This window comes from Quercus suber, unplaced genomic scaffold (assembly GCF_002906115.3).
Source record: "Quercus suber isolate HL8 unplaced genomic scaffold, Cork oak 2.0 scaffold_278, whole genome shotgun sequence".
In the NCBI taxonomy this organism is placed as follows: Eukaryota; Viridiplantae; Streptophyta; class Magnoliopsida; order Fagales; family Fagaceae; genus Quercus; species Quercus suber.
Window position 1 is genome coordinate 697,230 of NW_027069734.1, and position 23,395 is coordinate 720,624.

At 34.4% G+C, this 23,395-nt stretch overlaps 1 protein-coding gene and 1 long non-coding RNA gene across 3 annotated transcripts; both read right to left on the reverse strand.

Moving 5' to 3' along the window:
• Positions 1–3,208: 3,208 nt before the first annotated feature.
• LOC136071013 (uncharacterized) lies at positions 3,209–11,822 on the reverse strand. Of its 2 annotated transcripts, XR_010632313.1 has the most exons (4): positions 11,547–11,822; positions 8,732–8,798; positions 4,128–5,108; positions 3,209–3,699 (listed from the first exon to the last, which is right to left on the reverse strand). It is a non-coding gene; the product is annotated as an uncharacterized LOC136071013 (long non-coding RNA). The 2 variants fall into 2 exon arrangements; XR_010632312.1 differs by lacking the exons at positions 3,209–3,699; positions 11,547–11,822 and adding an exon at positions 11,415–11,540 and having other exon boundaries at positions 4,621–5,108.
• A 6,269-nt stretch (positions 11,823–18,091) lies between these two features.
• Positions 18,092–21,378, reverse strand: LOC112037475 (biotin--protein ligase 1, chloroplastic). The gene is made up of 6 exons (XM_024070316.2): positions 21,223–21,378; positions 20,846–21,113; positions 20,619–20,680; positions 19,037–19,185; positions 18,435–18,555; positions 18,092–18,278 (listed from the first exon to the last, which is right to left on the reverse strand). The coding sequence occupies exons 1-6, from the start codon at positions 21,335–21,337 to the stop codon at positions 18,106–18,108; spliced, it is 888 nt and encodes a 295-aa protein (XP_023926084.2). The 5' UTR covers positions 21,338–21,378; the 3' UTR covers positions 18,092–18,105.
• Between the last annotated feature and the right edge of the window lie 2,017 nt (positions 21,379–23,395).

Genomic DNA, 23,395 nt, shown 5'->3' on the forward strand with positions numbered 1-23,395 from the left:
TTTTATGGATAGAGAGAGAATTTCTTTTCTTGTTGAATTAACCTCCACTTGCCCATTAAAGTCAGAGTTACTTAGAATTTTTTTTTTTTTTACTTCTCTAGTAACCAACACTTGGAGATATATAATCAATCAAAATTAAACCCCTAACTTATCACATGTACGTTACCATGTGGGACATAACTAAATTAATTTAATCTTATTTTTTTTCACTTGTAAATATAGTCTAGTCATATATTAAAATTTCACAATTATTCATTTAATTTTATTTCCAACACAGGTTTCTCTTATGAAATGATATGTTTAAGTTTTGTTAAAATGTAAAACAAGCTCAAATTTGTCTAAAACTGTTCATCATAAAATAGTATCTGATTTTCTTTCCTGGTAGAAAAGGTCCTTCTGGGTTGAGCAGTAAAAAAGACAGTGTGTGTTCCGACAAAACGTTGGCATAGATAGAAGCAATAATTGGGTTCACTAACAGGTCACGACTCACGAGGACGGTTCCAAAATACGATGATGAAAAAGAGTAGAAGTAAAGCTCAGCTCAGCTCAGCTTCTGCACACTTTGACTCAGTTTTTTTAGGTCAAAGTGTTTCCACCAGCAAAAATNCTTTCCTGGTAGAAAAGGTCCTTCTGGGTTGAGCAGTAAAAAAGACAGTGTGTGTTCCGACAAAACGTTGGCATAGATAGAAGCAATAATTGGGTTCACTAACAGGTCACGACTCACGAGGACGGTTCCAAAATACGATGATGAAAAAGAGTAGAAGTAAAGCTCAGCTCAGCTCAGCTTCTGCACACTTTGACTCAGTTTTTTTTGGTCAAAGTGTTTCCACCAGCAAAAATAAACGGTATCTCCGTGATCCTCTGCGTTGAGGTACACTTTAACGTGCAGTGCTGTCCTCACTTCTCACTTTCACACTGCTCTTTTTATCTCTTTATTGTCTGTGACCCACCCGAAAATGACCTCTCAACACGCCTTTGAAAAATACAATCCTTCTTTTAAGCTACTCAGCAAAAAAAAAAAAACGCAATTTTGCTTTTTAAATAGTTTTATTTTATTTTATTTTTTTCTATAAAATTTAGCGTGTTTTTAAACCCATGAACTAAAATTTGAAAACATGATTTTTTGCCTCATTTTGGCTCTATTTAGAATCTGCTTATTTTATTGAAATTGAAATTTTTTTGTTGAAAGTATTGTAAATAAAGATAAAGATAGCTGAAATAGTACAGTGAAACTCATAAATAGTACCAAAAAGTGCTGTGGAGCCCATGAATAATAACAAAAATAAACAGAATAGTAAAATAAGCAAACTTTTTAATTTGAAGTTAAATACATACTTTTATCATTTAAAATTTTTCATTTTCCCACAAAATTGCAGGACCAAATGAGATCTTATTTAATTTTAGGAGCTAGGGGAAAAAAAAGGATATATGTTTAAGTAATTTTTGAAAGCGTAAGCAAAAAGATAAGGTTTTTTTTTTTTTTTTTTTTTTTAATAATCTAAAAAAATGGTCATTTGTAGACATAAATAATAAATTGATTCAAGATCAAGAAAGTAATTTTTACTATCTAAATTCTAAAGCCCCACAGGATTTCTTAATTTTTCCAAGTCATTATATATTTTTACTTTTTGTTAACCATAAAATAAAAGGTTTGAACTTTAATTTATATATTGTATGATACCAAAGAATATGAACAATTTTTTGATTTTGTGCATATCAGTTATTATCACCTATATATTGGATGACGGCATGACGCTGATCTATTATATAATATTTCAATCTGTAATCGATCCCTAAAGCACTTGAATTATTTATAATAAATTATATTATATTGGACATAGTATCGATTATCCTCAGAAAATTTAGTCTTTTTTTTTTCTTCTTTTTTTTTTTTTTTTTTGTGTGTTATCTAATATGCCTTATTTTACATAAAAATTCTCTATTTTTACCAAAATAAAAGAGGGACAAAAACTCATCAAAAAAAAAAAAAAAAAGAGGGACAAAAAAATATATCTAAGTTTTTTCTTTGAGTCTTTGAGACTTAAACTTTTGAAATAAGTAATAAATTTTCATATTATTAAAATAAATGATTCGAGTTACATCCTATATGCTATCTCCATAATTAAAAAATAAAAGAACCACAAATAATAATTATCAAAATCTTCAAACTTCAGAGTTCAAAATTCAAAATTTCAAATAAACATGGAGAACAGTAACATTATAAACGGTCGCTGAAGTTTTGTTTTTGTTTTTGTTTATTTATTTATTTATTTTAATAGGAGGTTGCTGAAGTTGAAATAACAAATATGTGCGGATCTTGTGTAATGAAGATTCCAAGTTCTTTATTGCCATTCCTTTCTTATGTATGTGACATTTCCCACCCACCCCAAAAAGACACACACACGCATATATATATATATATATAAAATAACAATTTAATTTAATAAATAAATGCATGTGCGGTAGACATGACTGGCCCTGATTTGAGCACCCTGGCCCAAATGGATACAAAGAAAATAAAAAAGAAAAGATTGAATATTAAAATAATCTCATGCGCTAGCTAAGCTCCCCCCCCCCCCCCCCCCCCCCAACCACAACATTTTAAAGATTGGATTCATTTGCTTGTATGTTTCTCTTGCCATTTTTGGTTTAATGTGAATTTCTTAGAATTAGATCTCTATCTCTCCATTTTTAGTTTCAAATGAGCTAAGTTTTTGTGATGATGTGCAGGATTGAGTGATTTATTATTATTATTATTATTTTGGAATCACAACTATGGCTATATATTATTATTTTTGAGGGTCACTCCCTTTTTCTAGACTTAATAGGATGTTGCCATGTGTTCAAAATTACCACGTCAACATCCTATTGGGTCTAGTGCATAGGACACATTTGACCCATTTCTTACTCATTATTTTATTTATTTTATTTTTTTGGGTGATTGATAGTAAAACACAAGAAAAAGGGAGCTCCTGGGCCACATAATTGCAATTGTTTCAAGTACATTGTTCTAGGAAGCATGGTATGCAATGTGCTTGTGTAAAGATTTTTATTATATTTTGATTGTTTTAATTTAAAATTTTTTTTTTTGGAGAGAGATTGTTTTAATTAATTAATTAATTAATTTCTACCCTACTTTATTGGTAATTGGTCAAATATTATAGAAGTGAAAAATATACATCATACCTTCAAAGACTTTACCAACCAATGTCTAATAGAGTGATACCAAATTTATTTATTTATGTTTTGAGGGAAGCGGTGCCAAAAATTAACACTTCCAACCCTGCAATTGTTAAAAAAAATAGAGTTCTTAGCATGAGAATAGGAATGGGGGGCTGTTATTTTATCTATTTTTTGGGTTATTGATAGAAGGAAAAAAAAAAGGCAGCTTCTGGGCCACGTAATTGCAATTTTTCTAGTACACGAACACTTGCTAGATTTTTCTAGGCCCTTGCGAATGTGAAAGGAATTTGCTAGATTTCAATTGTCCTCAACTTGTAGCATCTCTTTTCATCACCTTTCTCCAGGCCCCAGTTACCAACCCTTACTTGACTCCCTCTCTCTCTCTGCACCCCCTCCCACAACTCACACACTGAGACAACTTGGTCCACCATTCTTGCTTGCAAGTGATCCTCCAAATCAATCTCCGACTAATCTTCATTTCTTCCCATCATTCTACTCACAATGAAATTGTGTGATCTGCACATTTTAGAAAGGACCCTTTTTCAGTATTTCAGAAGGTTGTCTGTAACTAAATTGTTTCACCATCATAGCAGCATCAACCACTGCCACCAGCACAAAACATATTTGATTCTATCCCCACAAGCCCCGAACATAACATCGAAATTATATTTTTACTCCACTTTTGATCAATAAAAGTGTCGTATCTATGAGCTAATGTTGTACAATCAAGTGCAAGATGTGTGCTGAAAGCATTTTCAATAAAGACGTCTAGTGTTCAAATCCTCCCTTCCTCCCGCGACTAACAAACTATCAAAAAGAAAAGGTGCAAGACGTGTTGAATACTGGAACTTGATGTGTTTGGTGAATTCCCAGAACATAGAAATTGAAAACTATAAGATTTCATCAATGGCAGAGAGAGAACTTACAAACTTCCACTCACTTACCCTTTTGCAGCCTTTTGAGAATGACATCAACCTCAATATGATTCCACATTACGATAGAGACAATGTTCGAGACATGGACCCCTATATTGTCTAGCTACAACAATAGAGGGCTGTGCATTTGGAGAGGTGGGGGAGTCACTTTCTCTCCCAACAGATTAAACATTCTCACAGACACACACAAGACGTACCCCACATCCATAGGGCATATAGGGGTTTGTATGTTGGGACATACTAGTGCCAAGACACTCCAAATGTTCGTCAGCTCATCAGAAAAGGAATCTTTACATTTGCATGTTTTAATCACTCAACAGTGATAAAAATAATACAACTTCTGTTTGCAACATAATGACAAAACCCTAGAAACAAATTATTATGACGCCTAGGTCATAGATCTCAATCATAGTCAGCACAACAAAATTAGGCATCTATTTGAGTACCTCTTGAAATATAAGTATAACCTAACTGCTATAGCACCTAACCAATCATTGGACAATTTATTCAAAGTATTTCTTTCATATCTGGCAACAGAGACAAAAATTCCTACAAATGAATGATCATCTGAAATAACCATGACCCAACCTCTTATCATATGACATCAAAACCGTATGAAACATTGTAAAATGGTTGTAATTTATGAAATTTGTCCTACCCATTGAGCTCTAACTTAAATGGCACCTCATCTCTTTATAAGAGTACAAATGTACAATAGATGTGAGGTTGTGGGTTCAAGAACTAACAGGTGCACGTGTAACTTACCAAAATTATAATAAAAACTAAGTTGGACGAGGTCTCATAAAAAAAGAAAAGAAGACAGTACCATAGTAATAAATGAATTGAACAAGTGAGTGGACATTAAGAAAAGTAAGGACAATGATCATCATCGGTATGCACATGATGCAACGTGATAGTTGCCGCTGGTTAAAGATGCATAGGAATCTTCAGTCAAGTTTTCTTCTAATCAGCCCTTTGAAGAAGTCCAAACTGCAGCCACAATGTAAAAAAATCTTGATTACTTATATTTCTATCATAATTAGATTTTTATGTAACATACTTCTAGAACAATAACACCTGTAACATACTTTTTTTTTTTCAGTTCATGTTTTAATGGACTAATGTAATTTTAGCGCTTGATTGTTCTTTGTCCCTGATGTACACTTCCTGTATATTTAGGTGACTTTTTTTTTTCCCGCTCTAATTTAATACTCCCTCCGTCCCACTTTTTTTGTCCTCTATTCTATTTTGAAATGTCCCAAAATATTGTCCCGTTTCTAAAAATAAAAGTCATTAATTTACTAATGTTTCTATTATACTCCTATTAATTTACAAATTCAATTTTTTGATAAATTTTTTAAAAGGTAGTTTTGGAAACTTATAAATTTTTAAAAGGTAGATAAAACAATAAATGATGTTCCCTTAAAAAGTTTAATTTTTCAAACAGGACAAAAAAAAAAAATGGGATGAAGAGAGTATATCTTTCATTACTTATCCATCTAAAAAAAAAAAAAAAACAAAGTCACATGTAATTCCAGTAATGTTTATATTTTAAACATGATATTAGAGGGAATAGAAGCACAATTTATTCAACAGTCGTACACTTATTCAAAAAATGGCAAAAAGTGTATTAAAGGACTTAACACCACGCTCAGAGGGCTTTTTGATGCAGCATAAATTCTCAAAGGGATTAAAAATCAACAAGAACAGAAAAATTAATAATAAACCTAGAAATTAGTATTTACTCTTGATTGGAATCAGCACCTAATGTCGTCTGGAATCAACACCAAACTATTGAAGGTAAAACTTCAAACTGTACTGTAATGGTGAACTCTTGGTTCTTTAAATAGAGTTCCAAACTAATTATCCTAGTAAGGTTGGGAAATGATTCTAACCAATGAAAGTAATTCTACTAACATAGGAAAAGGAATAAAATCCTAAACCAAGCAGGAAAAAACAAAATGTTTAACCAATTACATAATGTAAATAAAAAAAATCCTACACATTAATTGAATATGCCTTAGACCGAATCGGTGGCAGGCTCCATTCACAAGGTCAGTGGTTATGTTATCTTCTTGCATCTACATCCATTTTTTTTTTTTTTTAAATAGGTATGCATCTACATCCATAGGTCTGCGTAATTGGGGACCTATATTTTGCTCCTGCAGCACCTTTCAGAAGAAGAAAGGTATGATGTTTTGACACGGATGCCTACATCTATGGACCCCCTTTTGATCCATTGTAGTGCAGCATTTGAGCTGTGGAGATTTTACATTCAGGATGTTTGGAATTTAGTGGGTATTATCGGAGAAGGTTCTTGATTTATTATGTGGGTGGCAGTGTAGGGGACCTAATATTTGTAAATATTTTTTCAATTGTAATTCTTTAGCTACTTCATGTCTTCTTACACGAAGTAGTCTCATTTCAGTAAAATTATTATTACCTATAAAAAAAATTAAAAAAAAAAGTTAAACAATGGAAGGCTATAAGAGGCCAATAGCAAAATTTAAGATTTTTTTTTTTTTTGGTTTGTTGATAAGTAATATAAAAACTTTTATTAAGAAAATAAAACAGCACAAGTACACAAGAAATGTACTAGAAGGGCATCATCAACAAGAGACCAAACTACAATGATCAAGCAAAACAAGAAGGGAAAGACAAGAAAAAGTCGGAGCAAAATTTAGAATTAAGATCCCCAAAACATCTGTAGTATGTTAGTTAGGTTAGGCTCTATGAGAGTATTATGAGGACAAACTTTATGCATTGTGACATGAAAGGAACTATGATGAGCAAACACATTTAAGCCTTTTCATGCTTAAAATGGGATTCAAAAGGAATTGTTGCTTTAAGGAAGAAACAGTTTATTCTATCAAAAAAAGAAAAAGAAGAAAAAGGAAGAAACAGTTTATGATAATTTTGACAGGGCATTGGTTTTAATTGAAAAGGAAAGCTTTATGCATTTAGTCTCTTTTGCTGGGACACTACCCTGGTCTCTTCGTAGTGTTTCTGTCTACCCAACTTAGAGAAGTCCACATTGTCAAACCATAACAGACCTCAGGCATGTTTGTTTATCACATTCTTTTATTGATAGTTAATGGTTTTCTTAGTGTAATTTGCAAATAACCATATAAGATAATATACCGTACTGACCTACATATACTTTGTAGCATATTTCCATAATTATGAAAAATCTCGACAACTTTTTGCAATATTATTTTATCCAACATGAAAATACCATCTAAATAATTTACCTATTGCCATCAGGGTGAAGCTCATACATTTGATTGTCATCACCAATAGCTAACAAATATCCTGAGGATGTCAAACCCTACAAAGATAGAATTAAATATAAAAAACACAAATTTCTAGGATCAGCAACTCATATGTCATACTCTGAACAATTGAACAATCCCCATTGAAATGAAATCGCACAAAGTATGGCATCGATTATGCTTGAAAATTAGTGTTTCCAATGGAGATGCCTAGGGTTTGAATCCCCCCTCCCCGACTGTAACTATTGAATTATTAAAAAAAAAAAATGATACTGCTATCTAATTTTTAGCCAGATTATTGACACCCTCATTTACATCTCCATGTGTTCTTTAATAGGATATAGCTAAAGATCAAGGTTGTTAAAGTCAAGATCCTATATAGAATTATAGAAGTGTCCAAGATTGGATAAAAAAATTGTGTGATTTAACAAAATGAAAAATAACTATAAAAAGTACAGGCATACATTACGAAATTCTACAAGCAATAGTATACAAGTTTGCAATGTAGCTCAAAAAATAGAGTTTGCATTTACAGTAAATGAAAAGATCAAGATTTAAATCCTTGCATTCTGTTTAAAGTGTAATTAGCATTTTAAATTAGTTAAAATCCAAGCTAAAGTAATATGGAAAAAGAAACTTCTTAATAAAAATATCTATATTTTCCATAAGCACATACATCACAACTTACAAACAATATTGCAAGTCACACAAATTTTATATGTAATTAAATGTTTTTGTTAAAAAGCATTTTGCTGTATGTTGTGTTCAGTCATTCTTTTATATTTTGTCCATTTTTGGCCTGGTGCCTGTATGTAATTTGATTGGCTGATTGTATAAAATATCCCAATTTCCAACAGATTGTAGAATCAATAGAATCTAGAATTCCAATTTTATTAAACATCCCAATTTCCACAAAGTTGTAGAATCGGTAAAACCTTAACTAAAAATCTAGGTTTTACTGATTTTACATTAGATCCAATTATGGTCTTACAACTTCACAATTTTTAAAGCAATCTAGATTGTTTGATAGAGTTGGAATTGTGAAATTGTATAATTTATGATTTAAATCTAGATCTTAACAACCATGCTAAAGATTCTGATCACTATTAGTAAATTGCAATGAATTGGATAAGTTTTTCGCTTAAATCAGAATCTTAACCATGAAGTCCCAAGTACGAAGATGTTCCCCTAGCTTTTACAAAATAAGCAAGTGAATACATGTTTTTTTATTTATTTATTTATTTATTTTTATTTTTATTTTAAAGAAATACATAATTTCATCCATATACGTTCATTCGGCAACTTATCTAGCAAGTAGGAAGCCTTTAAATTTCATCCTACCTGAATAGTTACTACATTTTCAACCATTTGGTCCTCGTTCTTTTCCTGTACAATTACTCTTTGCCCACTGCATGCACATAACAAAAGAGAAAAATCATGCGTTTGTAACTGAAACATTAAGGCAAATATACATGCACAAGATTTTTTTTTTATTATTATTTTTCACGATGATGAACAGAGTACTAGGAACAAATACAAAAAAATCAAACAAAAACACAAACAGATTGCACGAAATCAAAAACGGAAATACATTGTGTAAAACCCCAAATACGAGACCACCCAAAAAAAGTCCCAACTAGCAAAGACTTCAAAAAATTAGTAGATTTCTCAATATCCTCAAAAATGAAGGTATTACTTTCCTTCCATATCAACCACATCAAACAGGCTGGCACCATATTCCAGATCGAAGAATAGTGTAACCCCAAAAAATTCTCCCATGCAAAAAGAAGAGAAACAACCGTCCTTTGCATCACATCACCCACTGCAAACCAAACATAAAAAACGCGTCACTCCATAAGGCGTGTGCAAACTTATAATAAATTAAAAGATGATCCACTGTTTCTTCATCGCAACGGCACAAGCAACACCAATTAACCAAAGACAGGTTCCTTTTTACAAGGTTGTCAATAGTAAGAATACTATCCCGAGTTGCAGTCTATAAAAAGAAAGACATTCTTCTAGGTACCTTAATACTCCAAATACACTTCCAAGGGAAAGGAAAGGTAGGAGGAGTAGATAAGGAATTATAGAAAGAGCGCACATCAAAAACACCATTCGGGGTTGACTTCCAAAACAAACTATCAATTCCCTCACCCCTAGGCATTTTGGAATAAACATGCTCGTAAAAAGAAAACACTCTCTCCTCCTCCCAATCATCAAGAGCCTTGTGGAATTGAATATTCCAACTCTTACTACCACCATATGATGAAATAGTAATCAACTCAAAAATTGAAGCTTCTTTTCCCATAGCACGAGAGAAAAGATCATGGTAAAGATCCTTTAAGGGAATCTACCCACACCAAAGATCATACCAGAATCGAATACGAAAACCCTCTCCCGCCACATTGTAACACATGACCAAAGAAACTCTCAACACCTTTCCTAATATTCATCCACATTCCACATCCTTGAGCACCTCTACTAACTCTAATGCACCAACCTCCACTAGACATTCCATACTTGGTAGCTATTACCGGACGCCATAAATGATTGGTTTTACTTCCAAACCACCATAACCATTTTCCAAACAGGGCTTGATTAAACAAACCAATCCTCCGAATCCCCAAACCTTCATTCTCCATTGGCCAACACACCTTATTCCAAGCAACAAGTGGATATTTGAAAGCTTCCTCAGAACTCCCCCGTAGGAAATTTCTCTAGATCCTTCCTAATCTATCTGCCATAACTTGAGGGATAGAAAACAAGGATAAGAAATAGGTGGGAAGGCTTGAAAGGGTACTTTTCAATAAAGTTAATCTTCCCCTTTTGACAAAATATAAACGTTTCCAACTAGAAAGCTTCTTCTCCATTTTTTCTATAATAAGATTCCAAATTGATGGATCCTTAAAATGAGCTCTAAGAGGCATATCCAAGTACGTCATGGGTAGCTTACCAACATTGCAACTTAAGACACTAGGGGTGTGTTTGGTTCATGTAAAATATTTTTCGAAAAATAAATATTTTCCGGAAATACTATTTTCAAGAAAGGAAAATGTATTCAAGCTGTTTGGCTGCCTCGGAATTCGTTTTACGAAAAATTAATTCCGGTTTTTAGTTCATTCAAACATTTTCTCAACTTCCAAACAAATTTTATATCAGAAAATCCACCACCACTCATACACCAGCACCCATAGAAAATCCACCACTATCCACACACCAACACCAACAGAAAATCTACCACTATCCACCCAAAACCCACCATCACACAACATAGAAACCACCAAAACGCCACCACCCACACCACCACCACCACAACAACAACAAAAAAATCAGAGATCAAAGAGATCAGGTAGATCGGTGAGAGAGTGATCGGCGATCAAGCAGATCAGCGACGATCCAGGTAAGGGTTTGTGAGTGGCGAACCATTGAGAATCGAGCTTCTCGACGGCCCTGATTTTGAAACTGATTCGGTCGAGCAAGAGCGACAATGCAGTGTCGGGGTTGGAGATCTGGATTGTGACGATCAGAGGATCGCTGGGACAGTACACATCCTTGTCCAATTGGATTTTGAGAGTGGGAATTCGTTGACAGAACTCGGACTCAGCGGTGGTAGTGTTTGGTGGATTTCGGTTCAAAAGGGAGAGGGAGATCGAGAAAGAGAGAGATCGATGGCGCGATCTTGCCGCTACGTCTGGGGTTGAGGCGCGATAGCTCACTCTCCCTACTCTCTCTTCTTTCTCTTTCTCTTTCTCTCTTTGCGCGTCTGGTCCTTCTTTCTCTCTCTCTTTCTCTCTTCCGGAAGTGATTTAAAGGTAAAATAAAAACGGAAATGCTTTTACGCCCGTGAAACCTTATTTTACGGTCAACGCAGAAAACCATTTCAGTTTGACCCAATTTTCGGTAACTACCAAACACACACGTTTACGGAAAAGCATTTCCAGAAGTGATTTGAAGCCAAAACAAACGCACCCTAGATAGAGTATTCAAACTCCCTATCACCCCATTGGAACAATCTCACTCTTACCAATATTAACTTTCAAGCCTGTGATAGCCTTAAAGAAAATCATCACCATCCGAATATATAAGAGTTGTTCCCTGGTTGCATCACAAAAAATGATAGTGTCATCAGCAAAAAGAAGATGAGAAATACACAAACCTCCTTGAGAATGGGAATTTGCTTGGAAACCCCTAGGAAAGCCTCCCTCTTCTGTTCTTTGTTCAACAACCTGCTCAAAACTAAAGGTGTGCAGAAAACCCATCGACCCACCAAACCTGACCCGACGGGTTGGGTCGGTTTTTAAGGCTTGGTGGGTTGGGTTGGGTCACAAAATTTTTTTTTATAGCGGGTCGGGTTGAATGTGGGTCATAAAATTACAAACCCGCCAAACCCGACTAGACCCACCCATATTTAATATATATTTAAAATATATTATATATTTAATAAATTTTTTTTAAAATCAGCTATAAATTTAATATATACTAATAACAATATTATATACTATAAGTGCTTATATATAATTTGTACATTTGATTTTAAAACCTAAAATAAGCATAAATTATGTCTAAAAATATATAAAATATACCTAAAAATTATTTTTAATTAAATTATTAATTGCCATATCACCTACATGTTGTGTCCTAGTTTTCAAAAACTGCTAGTGTCCCATGTGGTGCCGTGTCCCGTGTTGTGTCTGTATCATTGCTTCCTAAAAAAAGGTATGTTTGATGAAATGCTGTGTCATTCAGTGACTGCCATAGTTTATGTAATAAACTAGATATAATATGTAGAATCATGCCAAATTATTCTTCTGCACATTTTGCAGGATTTCAGACTCTTGAGGAGCTATATTATAAGACATGGCTGCACAGGTGATGTGTCAATCTTAATTCTGTCTTTCAGTGGTTGACAATGGCAGCCTTTTTTGTAGAAGTTTTTAGTTATATTCTAGCAAATAATGCATATTCTTCTGCTTGTATGCATTAGTGGCTATTCATGAAAGAATTAAAGGTTCAGCATTATGGATTGTGTGACCACGCATATGTAAGGCAGAGAAAATGTCTACTCCCATGTCCGAATTATTCCATTCTCCTCACTTTATTCTTGTAATAAAAAACCATAGAAGTCAATTTTTGTTTTTTTAATTAGTAAAAACAAAAAAAAAAATTGTCCTTACTCACAATTCAGAGGTTAAATAAAAGAATAGTAATTACATCAGCTGTCCAACTTGACTCAGTACTAACCCTCCTCCTTGCGTTTGTTGTTGTGTCTTCCTGTGACACTAAAGTCAAAGAGATCAAGGGCTAATAGAGACAGTTGACTTGATTCAAGTTAAAATCCCTTTACCAACTATTGGGATGGCAAAGTGAATTTCATTTACAAATTTTACATCCTATGATGTCTTATTAATTGTTGAAATCATAGGCGATCGATATTTTCCCACAGCCAAAATCCCCTCCCCTCCCCTCCCCATTTTTTTTTTCTTCTTGGACTTGGCCTCACTATTGCTTCAATGTAAACCTTGCTACTCATTAACTAATCCTTATGAATGCAACAATTGGTCTTGAATGCACATGACTGAAGCATTTTGGCTCTCTCTCATCATATCCTCTATTGGTGCTACCTCCATCTTCTTAAAGAGTGTCACGATTTCTTTTCCCTATATTTTTACGTGTTTATAATTATCACCATTCATCCATCTGAACTCCATTATTCCCTCATTCCATCACTTTAGAATATCGGGCTTATTGAAGGACTATAAATAACATATATTATTTATATAGATACGATAGTATTTCAAACCTATGGTGTCCACTCCGTAATAATTGCTCTTTATTATTAGGCTGAGGTGCCAATTGGTTTCTGATATAGACGTGGATTGAACTACAAATGTCTTATTTGACTATAAATAACATATTATCTCAAAATTCTTTTGTTGGAGGGTGGCAGATTCTTGATTCCATTCACATTGCTAATGAATGCTTAGATAGTAGAATGAAGAGTAGAATTCCAGGTGTGATTCTCAAATTGGATATTGAGAAAGCTTACGATCATGTGAATTGGGATGCCTTGTTTTATCTCATGGAAATGATGGGTTTTGGAGAGAAGTGGAGGAGGTGGATGAAGTTTTGTGTTTCTACCGTTCGTTTTTTAGTTCTTGTTAATGGCACTCTCCAGTAGGATTTTTTGGTAGTACTTGGGGCCTTCGCCAAGGGGACTCCTTGTCTTCTCTTCTCTTCCTGTTGGTGATGGAAGTTTTGAGCAGGGGTGTGCATGGGTCGGGTTGAGGGGATTTTTTGACCCAACCCACCATGGTGGGTCAAAAAAAATTCAACCCAACCCAACCCATCACATAAGTCCAACCCAACCCAACTCAACCCACATGAGTCGGGTTGAACCCATGGGTTTGACAAATTTTTATTATTATTATTATTATTATTATTATTAAATTTATTAAATATATTATTATTAGTATATATTATATATATATATATATATATAAGCATAAAAAATTATTAAATATATAATATATTTTAAATATNAAATTATTAGGCTAGTTACACTTTACCCCCTATGATTATGTCACTTTAACATTGCAGTGTTTTGAAAAGTGTCACTTTACCCACCAAAGTTGCCTCCGTTAACCTTCGTTACTGATCACCATTTAAAAAGGGGTAAATTTGTCCTTTTGATCCTCTTTTATGCCTCTCTCCTCAAACCAGGCCAAAAGACCCCTAATCCCCAATCTCCACCACCAACCTTCATCCACACTGCCAACCAAATCAACCACCGAGACGCTTAGCTACCTCCACAAAACTGACTATTACAGAGAGGCCAACACAACACAAACTGTGTCTAGCCAATCCCCTAGAGCACATAGCAGTGGGAGGAAAAGACCTCTAAACATTGAAGGGAGATCACTCCTTATGAGCACATCTCCATGTGCTTCCCCAAGCGATGTGGGAATCCAAGATTGCTTCTCCCTTTGGTCTTTCACACTTTGCATCTATGCTATTCCATCATCTCTCTCTTTAGCTCTTTTGAAAATATATGAATCTTCATCCCGGATCCTAGCAATTGGATTGGATATTTGGAGGAATTAGAAGAAACAGATCTGCAAAGAGGTTAAACAGTCGGATCAAATCTCTCTGTCCACTGCATTCTTCTCTGCCACGTGTTTTGCTCTAAAGAGGTACACGTTGATGGCCACTCCAAGAGGTTAAACAAACTTGCTCTGCAGAAGTTCTGGTTTGACCAGCCTTAGCACAAGCTTCTAATTTGAGAATGCTAATTCAAGGTTCGGATACAAATCCACCACCATCTGATGTTGATAATTAGTTGTGCGAGCTATCCACCACAATCTGATGTTGATAATTAGTTGTGTCTTTGGATGGGTAATCCTTTAACTAGTTTATGATTTCTCATCAACTCTATTATTTTTTTCCCATATCTCTTGGAGTTTTGCCTAACTTTTAATGGATTTGCTACGATTTCAAGTTTAAGGTTTGTTGCTCAGCTTATGACTAGTGGTATCACTTCATAAAAAAATCAAGATCTAAAAGTAAAAGTTGTTTTTTTTAGTGTTCTTAGCCAAAGTATAAAAACTTCCACAATTTTTATAAAACGCTTACTTTTATATCTTGATTTCTATGCTTGTTTTATGTTTTTCTTGTTTTTGACGGTGAAAATGATGAGGTGGGTAATGGCTGCTTAATGGAGGCAGCCTTGGGTGGGTAAAATGACTTTTTTCAAAACACAGGTAAGCAACATTAAAATGGCGCAAATCATAGGTGAGCAGAGTATAATTATCCCTTATTATTAAATTTGGGGGCATGACCAGGGTTAGTATTTGTATGTAAGCTCAGCTCATTTGGTTTGTTTGTTTATTATTTTTATCCATTATTGCTTTTTTTTTTTTTTTTTTTAATTTGATTTTAGATATATTTTCAAATATTTTATGTGTTACATATTTTTAAAACCTAAAATAAGCATAAATTATGTCTAAAAATATATAAAATATACCTAAAAATTATTTTTAATTAAATTATTAATTGCCATATCACCTACATGTTGTGTCCTAGTTTTCAAAAACTGCTAGTGTCCCATGTGGTGCCGTGTCCCGTGTTGTGTCTGTATCATTGCTTCCTAAAAAAAGGTATGTTTGATGAAATGCTGTGTCATTCAGTGACTGCCATAGTTTATGTAATAAACTAGATATAATATGTAGAATCATGCCAAATTATTCTTCTGCACATTTTGCAGGATTTCAGACTCTTGAGGAGCTATATTATAAGACATGGCTGCACAGGTGATGTGTCAATCTTAATTCTGTCTTTCAGTGGTTGACAATGGCAGCCTTTTTTGTAGAAGTTTTTAGTTATATTCTAGCAAATAATGCATATTCTTCTGCTTGTATGCATTAGTGGCTATTCATGAAAGAATTAAAGGTTCAGCATTATGGATTGTGTGACCACGCATATGTAAGGCAGAGAAAATGTCTACTCCCATGTCCGAATTATTCCATTCTCCTCACTTTATTCTTGTAATAAAAAACCATAGAAGTCAATTTTTGTTTTTTTAATTAGTAAAAACAAAAAAAAAAATTGTCCTTACTCACAATTCAGAGGTTAAATAAAAGAATAGTAATTACATCAGCTGTCCAACTTGACTCAGTACTAACCCTCCTCCTTGCGTTTGTTGTTGTGTCTTCCTGTGACACTAAAGTCAAAGAGATCAAGGGCTAATAGAGACAGTTGACTTGATTCAAGTTAAAATCCCTTTACCAACTATTGGGATGGCAAAGTGAATTTCATTTACAAATTTTACATCCTATGATGTCTTATTAATTGTTGAAATCATAGGCGATCGATATTTTCCCACAGCCAAAATCCCCTCCCCTCCCCTCCCCCATTTTTTTTTTCTTCTTGGACTTGGCCTCACTATTGCTTCAATGTAAACCTTGCTACTCATTAACTAATCCTTATGAATGCAACAATTGGTCTTGAATGCACATGACTGAAGCATTTTGGCTCTCTCTCATCATATCCTCTATTGGTGCTACCTCCATCTTCTTAAAGAGTGTCACGATTTCTTTTCCCTATATTTTTACGTGTTTATAATTATCACCATTCATCCATCTGAACTCCATTATTCCCTCATTCCATCACTTTAGAATATCGGGCTTATTGAAGGACTATAAATAACATATATTATTTATATAGATACGATAGTATTTCAAACCTATGGTGTCCACTCCGTAATAATTGCTCTTTATTATTAGGCTGAGGTGCCAATTGGTTTCTGATATAGACGTGGATTGAACTACAAATGTCTTATTTGACTATAAATAACATATTATCTCAAAATTCTTTTGTTGGAGGGTGGCGGTAAAGTGTAACTAGCCTAATAATTTTTTTTTTTTTTTTTTTTTTGATAAGTAAAGATAACTTTTTTTTTTGATAAGTGATAAGTAAAGATAACTAGTCGTTATTAAAATAATAATAATAATAATAAAACTAACGCTTAACCAAACTAAACCAAACAACTCAAATAGTTCCACTACCAACCGGGAGCCATTATTTTTTTAGAGAGAGAGAGAGAGAGAGAGAGTAAAAAAAAATCACAGTGGGTGGCGTGATCTCCCATATCAATGGGTGGCAATGGATGAACTAGCATTGCCAGCCACTGATCTGGCACTTCCTTGCAATTGTGAGTCGTGAGAGAGAGAGAGAGAAAGAGAACTCAACTCTAGGGCTTGAAGACTGAAGAGTAGAAGTGCGAAAACACTAGATAAGCAATGGAGATTGTGCCGTGTGTAAGCAGATCTATCTTTTTATTTTTTATTTTTTGCATGCCCGTGTTGTGATCGTGTCTGGGCCATGTCCTATCCGAGCCACATAATTTTTTTTTGTTTCTTCATTGACATGGATGGGACATGCAGGCAGCCTTGTCGGTGACTTTCCCATGTCTGACACTGACACAGTGCCCATTATGGCGAGTCTGTGCTTCACATATAACTCACATACTCATGCAGGATTGAACAATTACCTCACTATCAACCCTCTCTATTAGGGTAGTATTAAAGGTTCACTTATTAAGCACTGCTAAAAGCATAACAAAATCTTTTCTTATTGTCAAACTAACAAAACCCTGATGCACAACAAGTACTTGCCCAATAATTGGTAGATTGGTGTCATCATCAACAAATCATGAAAAAGGTTTCAAAATCACATGAAAACCATATTAGGCTTTTGCGCAGTGACATACCAGTAGCTTACTGAAGCTAAATCCAACTGATCATATATGAAAAGTGGGTGACAGCAATGTATATTCACCAATATAAAAGATTTGTTTGGAAACAGTATTTTAGTCCAGTGTTCTCTATTTCTAAAATATTCATGTAATGGATTTGATGTGTTTTGATAGGTTTTAGTAGATATTGAGGCAAAAAAATGCATTCCAAACTCCCCTTTTCATTTAACTGGTTGATAATCTGTACCTATAATTCACGTTTTATCCTTTCTCTATAAATTAAGTTGACTTGCTACAAGTAAATGGGAATTCTTATAGCCTGAGAGATATGAAAGTCAAAGAAAGCAGCAAAGTGCATAGTTAAGCTGACATTTAACAGAAAAGATCAAATTCAACATGACAAAGGAAACGTCAAATTGATCATTGCAAGGTCATACTATTTAGAATGAAAATGGTATAAAAATGATTAGATCATAGAATTACCTTGATTTATGAAAAGATCATTAAATTTCTCAAATTTTTCAAAGAAGGCCACAAGTATTTCTTCTCTACTTAATTGGTAAGCCACAACAGAAAGTTCTTTGAGAACTGCATTCAAGCATGTTGTTGGTTTCTCATTATCAACATTCAAACCTATACCTGCAAGAACATGGAATGATTTAATATATAGATCATGCACAAACATTTAATATGCCATTATTTTAGCTTTGAAGGAAAACAGCTCATTCAGTTACATATACAGAAGCACGGTTGGCTGCAATACATTCATATTTAGCCCAAGGACAATTCCATTACCAGCACTGACATTGAACTTCTTCGATCCATATGTTGAGGTGCACAAAATGCCTCCAACTTTAAGGCCATTTAAGTAAAGATCATTTGGCCACTTTATCTTAACATCAATACATGGTAAGCCCTGAATAGAACAATGCAACCAAAAATTAGCATACCCTATGTACCCTTCCACGTCGCTCATTACTCAGTTTGCTAGATTGCAATCATGGCTGCTGTGCATAGTCCAACTGAGCCAAAGATAAAAAAAATATAGACGGTCTGAACTATTGCATACGTCAAAAAGTTGACAACATCAATGATCACTCTTATGTATACTACAATCTGTATATCATGTAAGAAAGTAAGAGTGAAATTAATCTTTAACTCTGCGACACTTCAAATGCCAAATCAAGTCAATCTAAAAGTCCTTAAATTTAAGGCTTCCAATTTTATTAATTTCTCTCCAATGCTATTTTTTTTTTTTTATATATATATATATATTTTTAATTCATAATATTTACCAGATCCATACTAGAGGTGACAATAATCAGAAGAAGAAATGCTCAACTTAATTCAATTGGAAAAATTGGTCAGTTCACAATATACTCAAACTGGCAACTCACATTTTTGTCACAAACATCCTTTATTGCCTCAGTAATAGCAAGAGACACGACGTATTGCACCAGAGGCACGACTCGCCCATCCTCCATTTGCATTGTAAAAGAAAACATAAGGCAACCCATTGGAGATTCCCACACATTCTTTGAACGACCTGCAAAATTCCTTATCATAAGTAATTATAAATCATAACGGCAATATTACATTTAGTCCTTAAAGTTTCCACAATTTTCCAGAATTGTCCCTAGAGTTTCAGAGGTTGCAGTTTAATCCTTAAATAATTTAAAATGATCCAATTTGGTCTGTATGCTAATTTGAATGGTGTGTATCATTTGATTGGGCACATTTACAAAAAATAAAAGAAGAAATAAAAAAGAAGTATAGGTGGCTTAAAAATTACATGCGAGAGTCTAATGGATTAAAAGTGGCTTGTAGCAACCATGAAGGCTCACTATTGCCACATTAATGTTGGCAAAAGTTGATGCTATCCATGTGGCAGTTTTATTCCACACTTGGACTGCTCGCATATACTTTTTAAGCCACCTTGAGGCCAGCTCAACCATTATGCTATTTACCCAATTGCCTAAGGCCCCCAAGTGAAAGGAGACACCATAATTTTGGTCCTATAATAGATCTATCAAAAAACATTTGGACCTATTATATAATACCATACTTAAAGTAACTTAAAGTAGAATATATATGATATGCATTGACTTTTTTTGTTTGGAAAAGTGGTCAATGTCACTAAAAATGAAAGTTTTTTTTTTTTTTTTTTCCTCTCTCTCTCTGTGGAAGTATCTCTTGACAAGGTAACCAATTTGAGCTACCCTTTTCTCTTCCCTCTCCCCTTTTCTTTCTTTTCTCTCCGCTAGTTTTTTCCAAACACCGTGTAAATTGTAAGGAATTAGGCAATAGCTACCTAGATAACTATTAGGGTAAAATACAAAATACCAGCTTTGAGGTTTGGGCTAATAAAAGATATAACAAATATTTTTCAAAAATATCCAATTTTCTCCCGAGGCACAAACAACACTTAACACCATTTTGAAAGTTCCTGCTCCTCTATAAGTCCTCTACTTACTTCCAACAACTTGTCTTGATTGCACAGGTCTCAGAGTGACTGCATTATGGCAATTAATGTGTGAGGGAGGTCTGTATAGCCCATGGCAGATAAACAGCAATCAAGGATGGAAAAGGAAGCAGGAGGAGAAAGAGAACTTTCAAACAGTGTTAAGTGACATTTGTAATTAGGGAGTAAATTGGTTAATTTTGAAAAGTTTTGGTAGTATCAAACATTAGCCCAAGTCTTAGAGGTAGTTTTTGTATGTTACCTTATTATTATTATTATTATTGTTTTGTTATAAATTAGCTGATCAGATCACACCTTACGATTCATGTCAGCATACAGAGCAATTGGGATCATTTTACATTCTTTAATGACCAAATCACCATTTTTCAAATGTCAGGAGTGAAATTAGAATATTGGGCAAACTTTAAGAAATAAATGTGGTGTTTGCTCAATAATAATAATTTCCAACTTGCAAGCAAGCAACAAGAACAAAAAGTTAATCAAGTAGTGTTTCACACCTCGTCCTTTAAACTGACCATCGGCAACACAAACCGTACCAAATGGAAGCTCACCAAAATTGCTGATGAAACCAAAAAAAACACACAATTACTAACCCAAAATTATATATCAAAATAAATTTCCAACATAGAGGAAAATAAAAGTTTAGCGAAAATATTTTCGTCCCTAAACTAAAATTTATATACGAAAAAAAGATAGTTTATCCGAAAAGTTTCAAGAAACTTACTGAGAAACGACGTCGTGCGTGGAAGGCAACCTCGGAGACCAAATGAGAAACCTACCAAACTGACTGGTTGAAAGAGAACCCATGTAGGAATCGATGCGAAAAGAGTTTTCTTCGAGTGGCTTTTCCAGCTCCGATTTCAAAAGAACAGAAACTTCGCTATCACCTGGGAGCTTCAGAGTCTTATTGCTCTTTAGAGAGAGTGCGATTTCATTCTCAGCCGTCGATTTTCCACATAAAACCAGGGTAGAAGATGAATTGGAATCCATAGCTGCACATCAACAACAACAAAACAAAAACAAAAGCAAACAATTCTAAGTAAAAGTCGTACGGTTTTTTTCTCAGTGACCAAACAGGGTGTTTTGATAAATCATTGAAACCTGAAAGAGGAGAGAAAGAGAGTTTGTATGGGAAAGTGAGCTTGCGTGGAGAGAGAATCAGAGAGTGGATGGAGTTTCGTAGAGTGAGAAATCGCAATGAGTTCTTCACGGACATGTAAGTAAAAAAAAAAAAAAAACGAGACCATCTGAACCTCGTAGTTGTATCGTATGATTCGCCATTTATTTATTTATTTATTTATTTATTTATATGCATGATAGAATTGATCGTATAGCCTAATTTAAGTGCGTGGATACATGTGATACACCTTCTTACATACTTTAAATCTAGTTTTTATTTTTCATACTCTACAAAGATTTATAATCTGACTTTTATCTTTATACTTCATAAATATTTATATTTATAGGGTGACTATCGCACCAAAAAGATGAGCATGCCGTCGTGTTTTTAGTTTAATTTTAGTACTTCTTGTGAAATAGGGTGTCCCACGTTGTTTTGAAAGTTGAAATGACATGTCACGATGATGAGTGGGACCTTACTATATTTCTTGAATCAATGGTGATTAAGGGCAAAGGTGCCTGTGAATGTGATGATATTTAGGCGAAGTTTACATTGAAGCTTATTAGAGAGTGTTTGGTAATTTGGTTAGGTTAGCTATCACGCAGCCACGCCTACCCGAATGTTTAGAATGGACAAATTAATAATTTGAAGAAGAAATTTGATGATTATTAGAAGTGGTTGGAATCAGATCAGCAACCAAACTGTTTTTTTTTTTTTTTTTTAAAAAAGGCTAGTCTCACTCTCAATCCTAACAAAACCGAGTGTTTCTTTCTAATATAAATAACAAGAAAAAGAGATTCCATCAAAAAATAAAAAAGACACTTGTTTAACGTGGCTATATCTATATTTTTCATATACCGTCTATTTTAACTCAAGATAATAATAACTAAATTGACACATTTAAAATACTAGAAATCATTTTGAAATATAGGACAAGTATTAGGGTCCAAAATAATAATTATGGTGAAGAGGTTTGAGTGTTAATTGTCAATGGAGGGTTCAATCAATTTGTGGTGAAGCTTTTGATGATTGTTCTTCTTATGGTATTTGTAGCTTTTAGAGGAAGCAAACTATGGCAACTGATGAAGCTGAGAAATTCACCAGTGAGTCACACGATACCTTCGCGCTCGAACGTAAACCTACACAATACAAAGAAAAAAACCTATCAAAGGGCACCGGTGTGGTGCCGGCCAAATACCCTCCGAAGGTTAAGTCAGAAAGTATTCTCACAACTCTAGAGTGCTAAAGAGGGTAAATAATGCGTACCTCTATTAGTGAGAGTATTGGGGCTTTTATAGTAGTCGAAAGTTTTTCCTCTTAGACTTGGCATCCAAGTCTTTTCCTTGTAGAAGTCTTCTTTTTTTTAGAGTCCGAAACGTGGTGGACAGATCTTCTCCTTATAGGGAAGATCTTCACCAATACATGAGAATTCTAGAGTCCAAGTTGCACAAGGACTCTTCTTAGGGTTTTACGAGAATGGACCAAAGTGTTCCCACTAAGGGGCCCAACAGGCTCATGGCCAACCAGCCCACCTTTATTCCCTCCGTCCACATCAGGTCCATCCACTTAAGGCCTTGTGTAAATAATGGGCTCGTCTATTCTTTAGTTCGTAGACCATAGTTAGCCCGTACACTCACTCTAGGCATCCTAGCGCGTATTTTCTCTCTTTCAGTTGCCCCCTCACCTGATGGGTCCGTCAGAGACAAGAGAACGGACCCATGGGGTGATGGTTTTAAAACCTCGATCATGTTTTCATGACACCTAGATCCGTGAACTTACCTCCGTACATTGTCAGATTAGGAGTTAACACATTTATGAGCCGTGCTAAGTGTCATCCTGTCAATGGTCATTGTTTTGGAACGAGGTGTCGCTTCGTCTTTCGTGCATATCCTTTATAAATATCGACCCCTCCGCCCTTCATTTTTCCACTTGTTGCTAGAAAAAATTGTCAGAGCGAGTCCGTCACATTTGTCAGAGAATAGTCCGTTCACTCCCATACCCGTCGTCTGCAACATCTTGCTTACTCCGAACTTTTGGTAAGTAGTCTCCTATCCATCCTCTTTTAATTTTAATTCTTCTTTATCTCTTTTTTAGACTTTATGCGCCCGTCGTTCTTTCCAAACCCGTCAGAGTCTTAGGTTTTGTCATTACCTG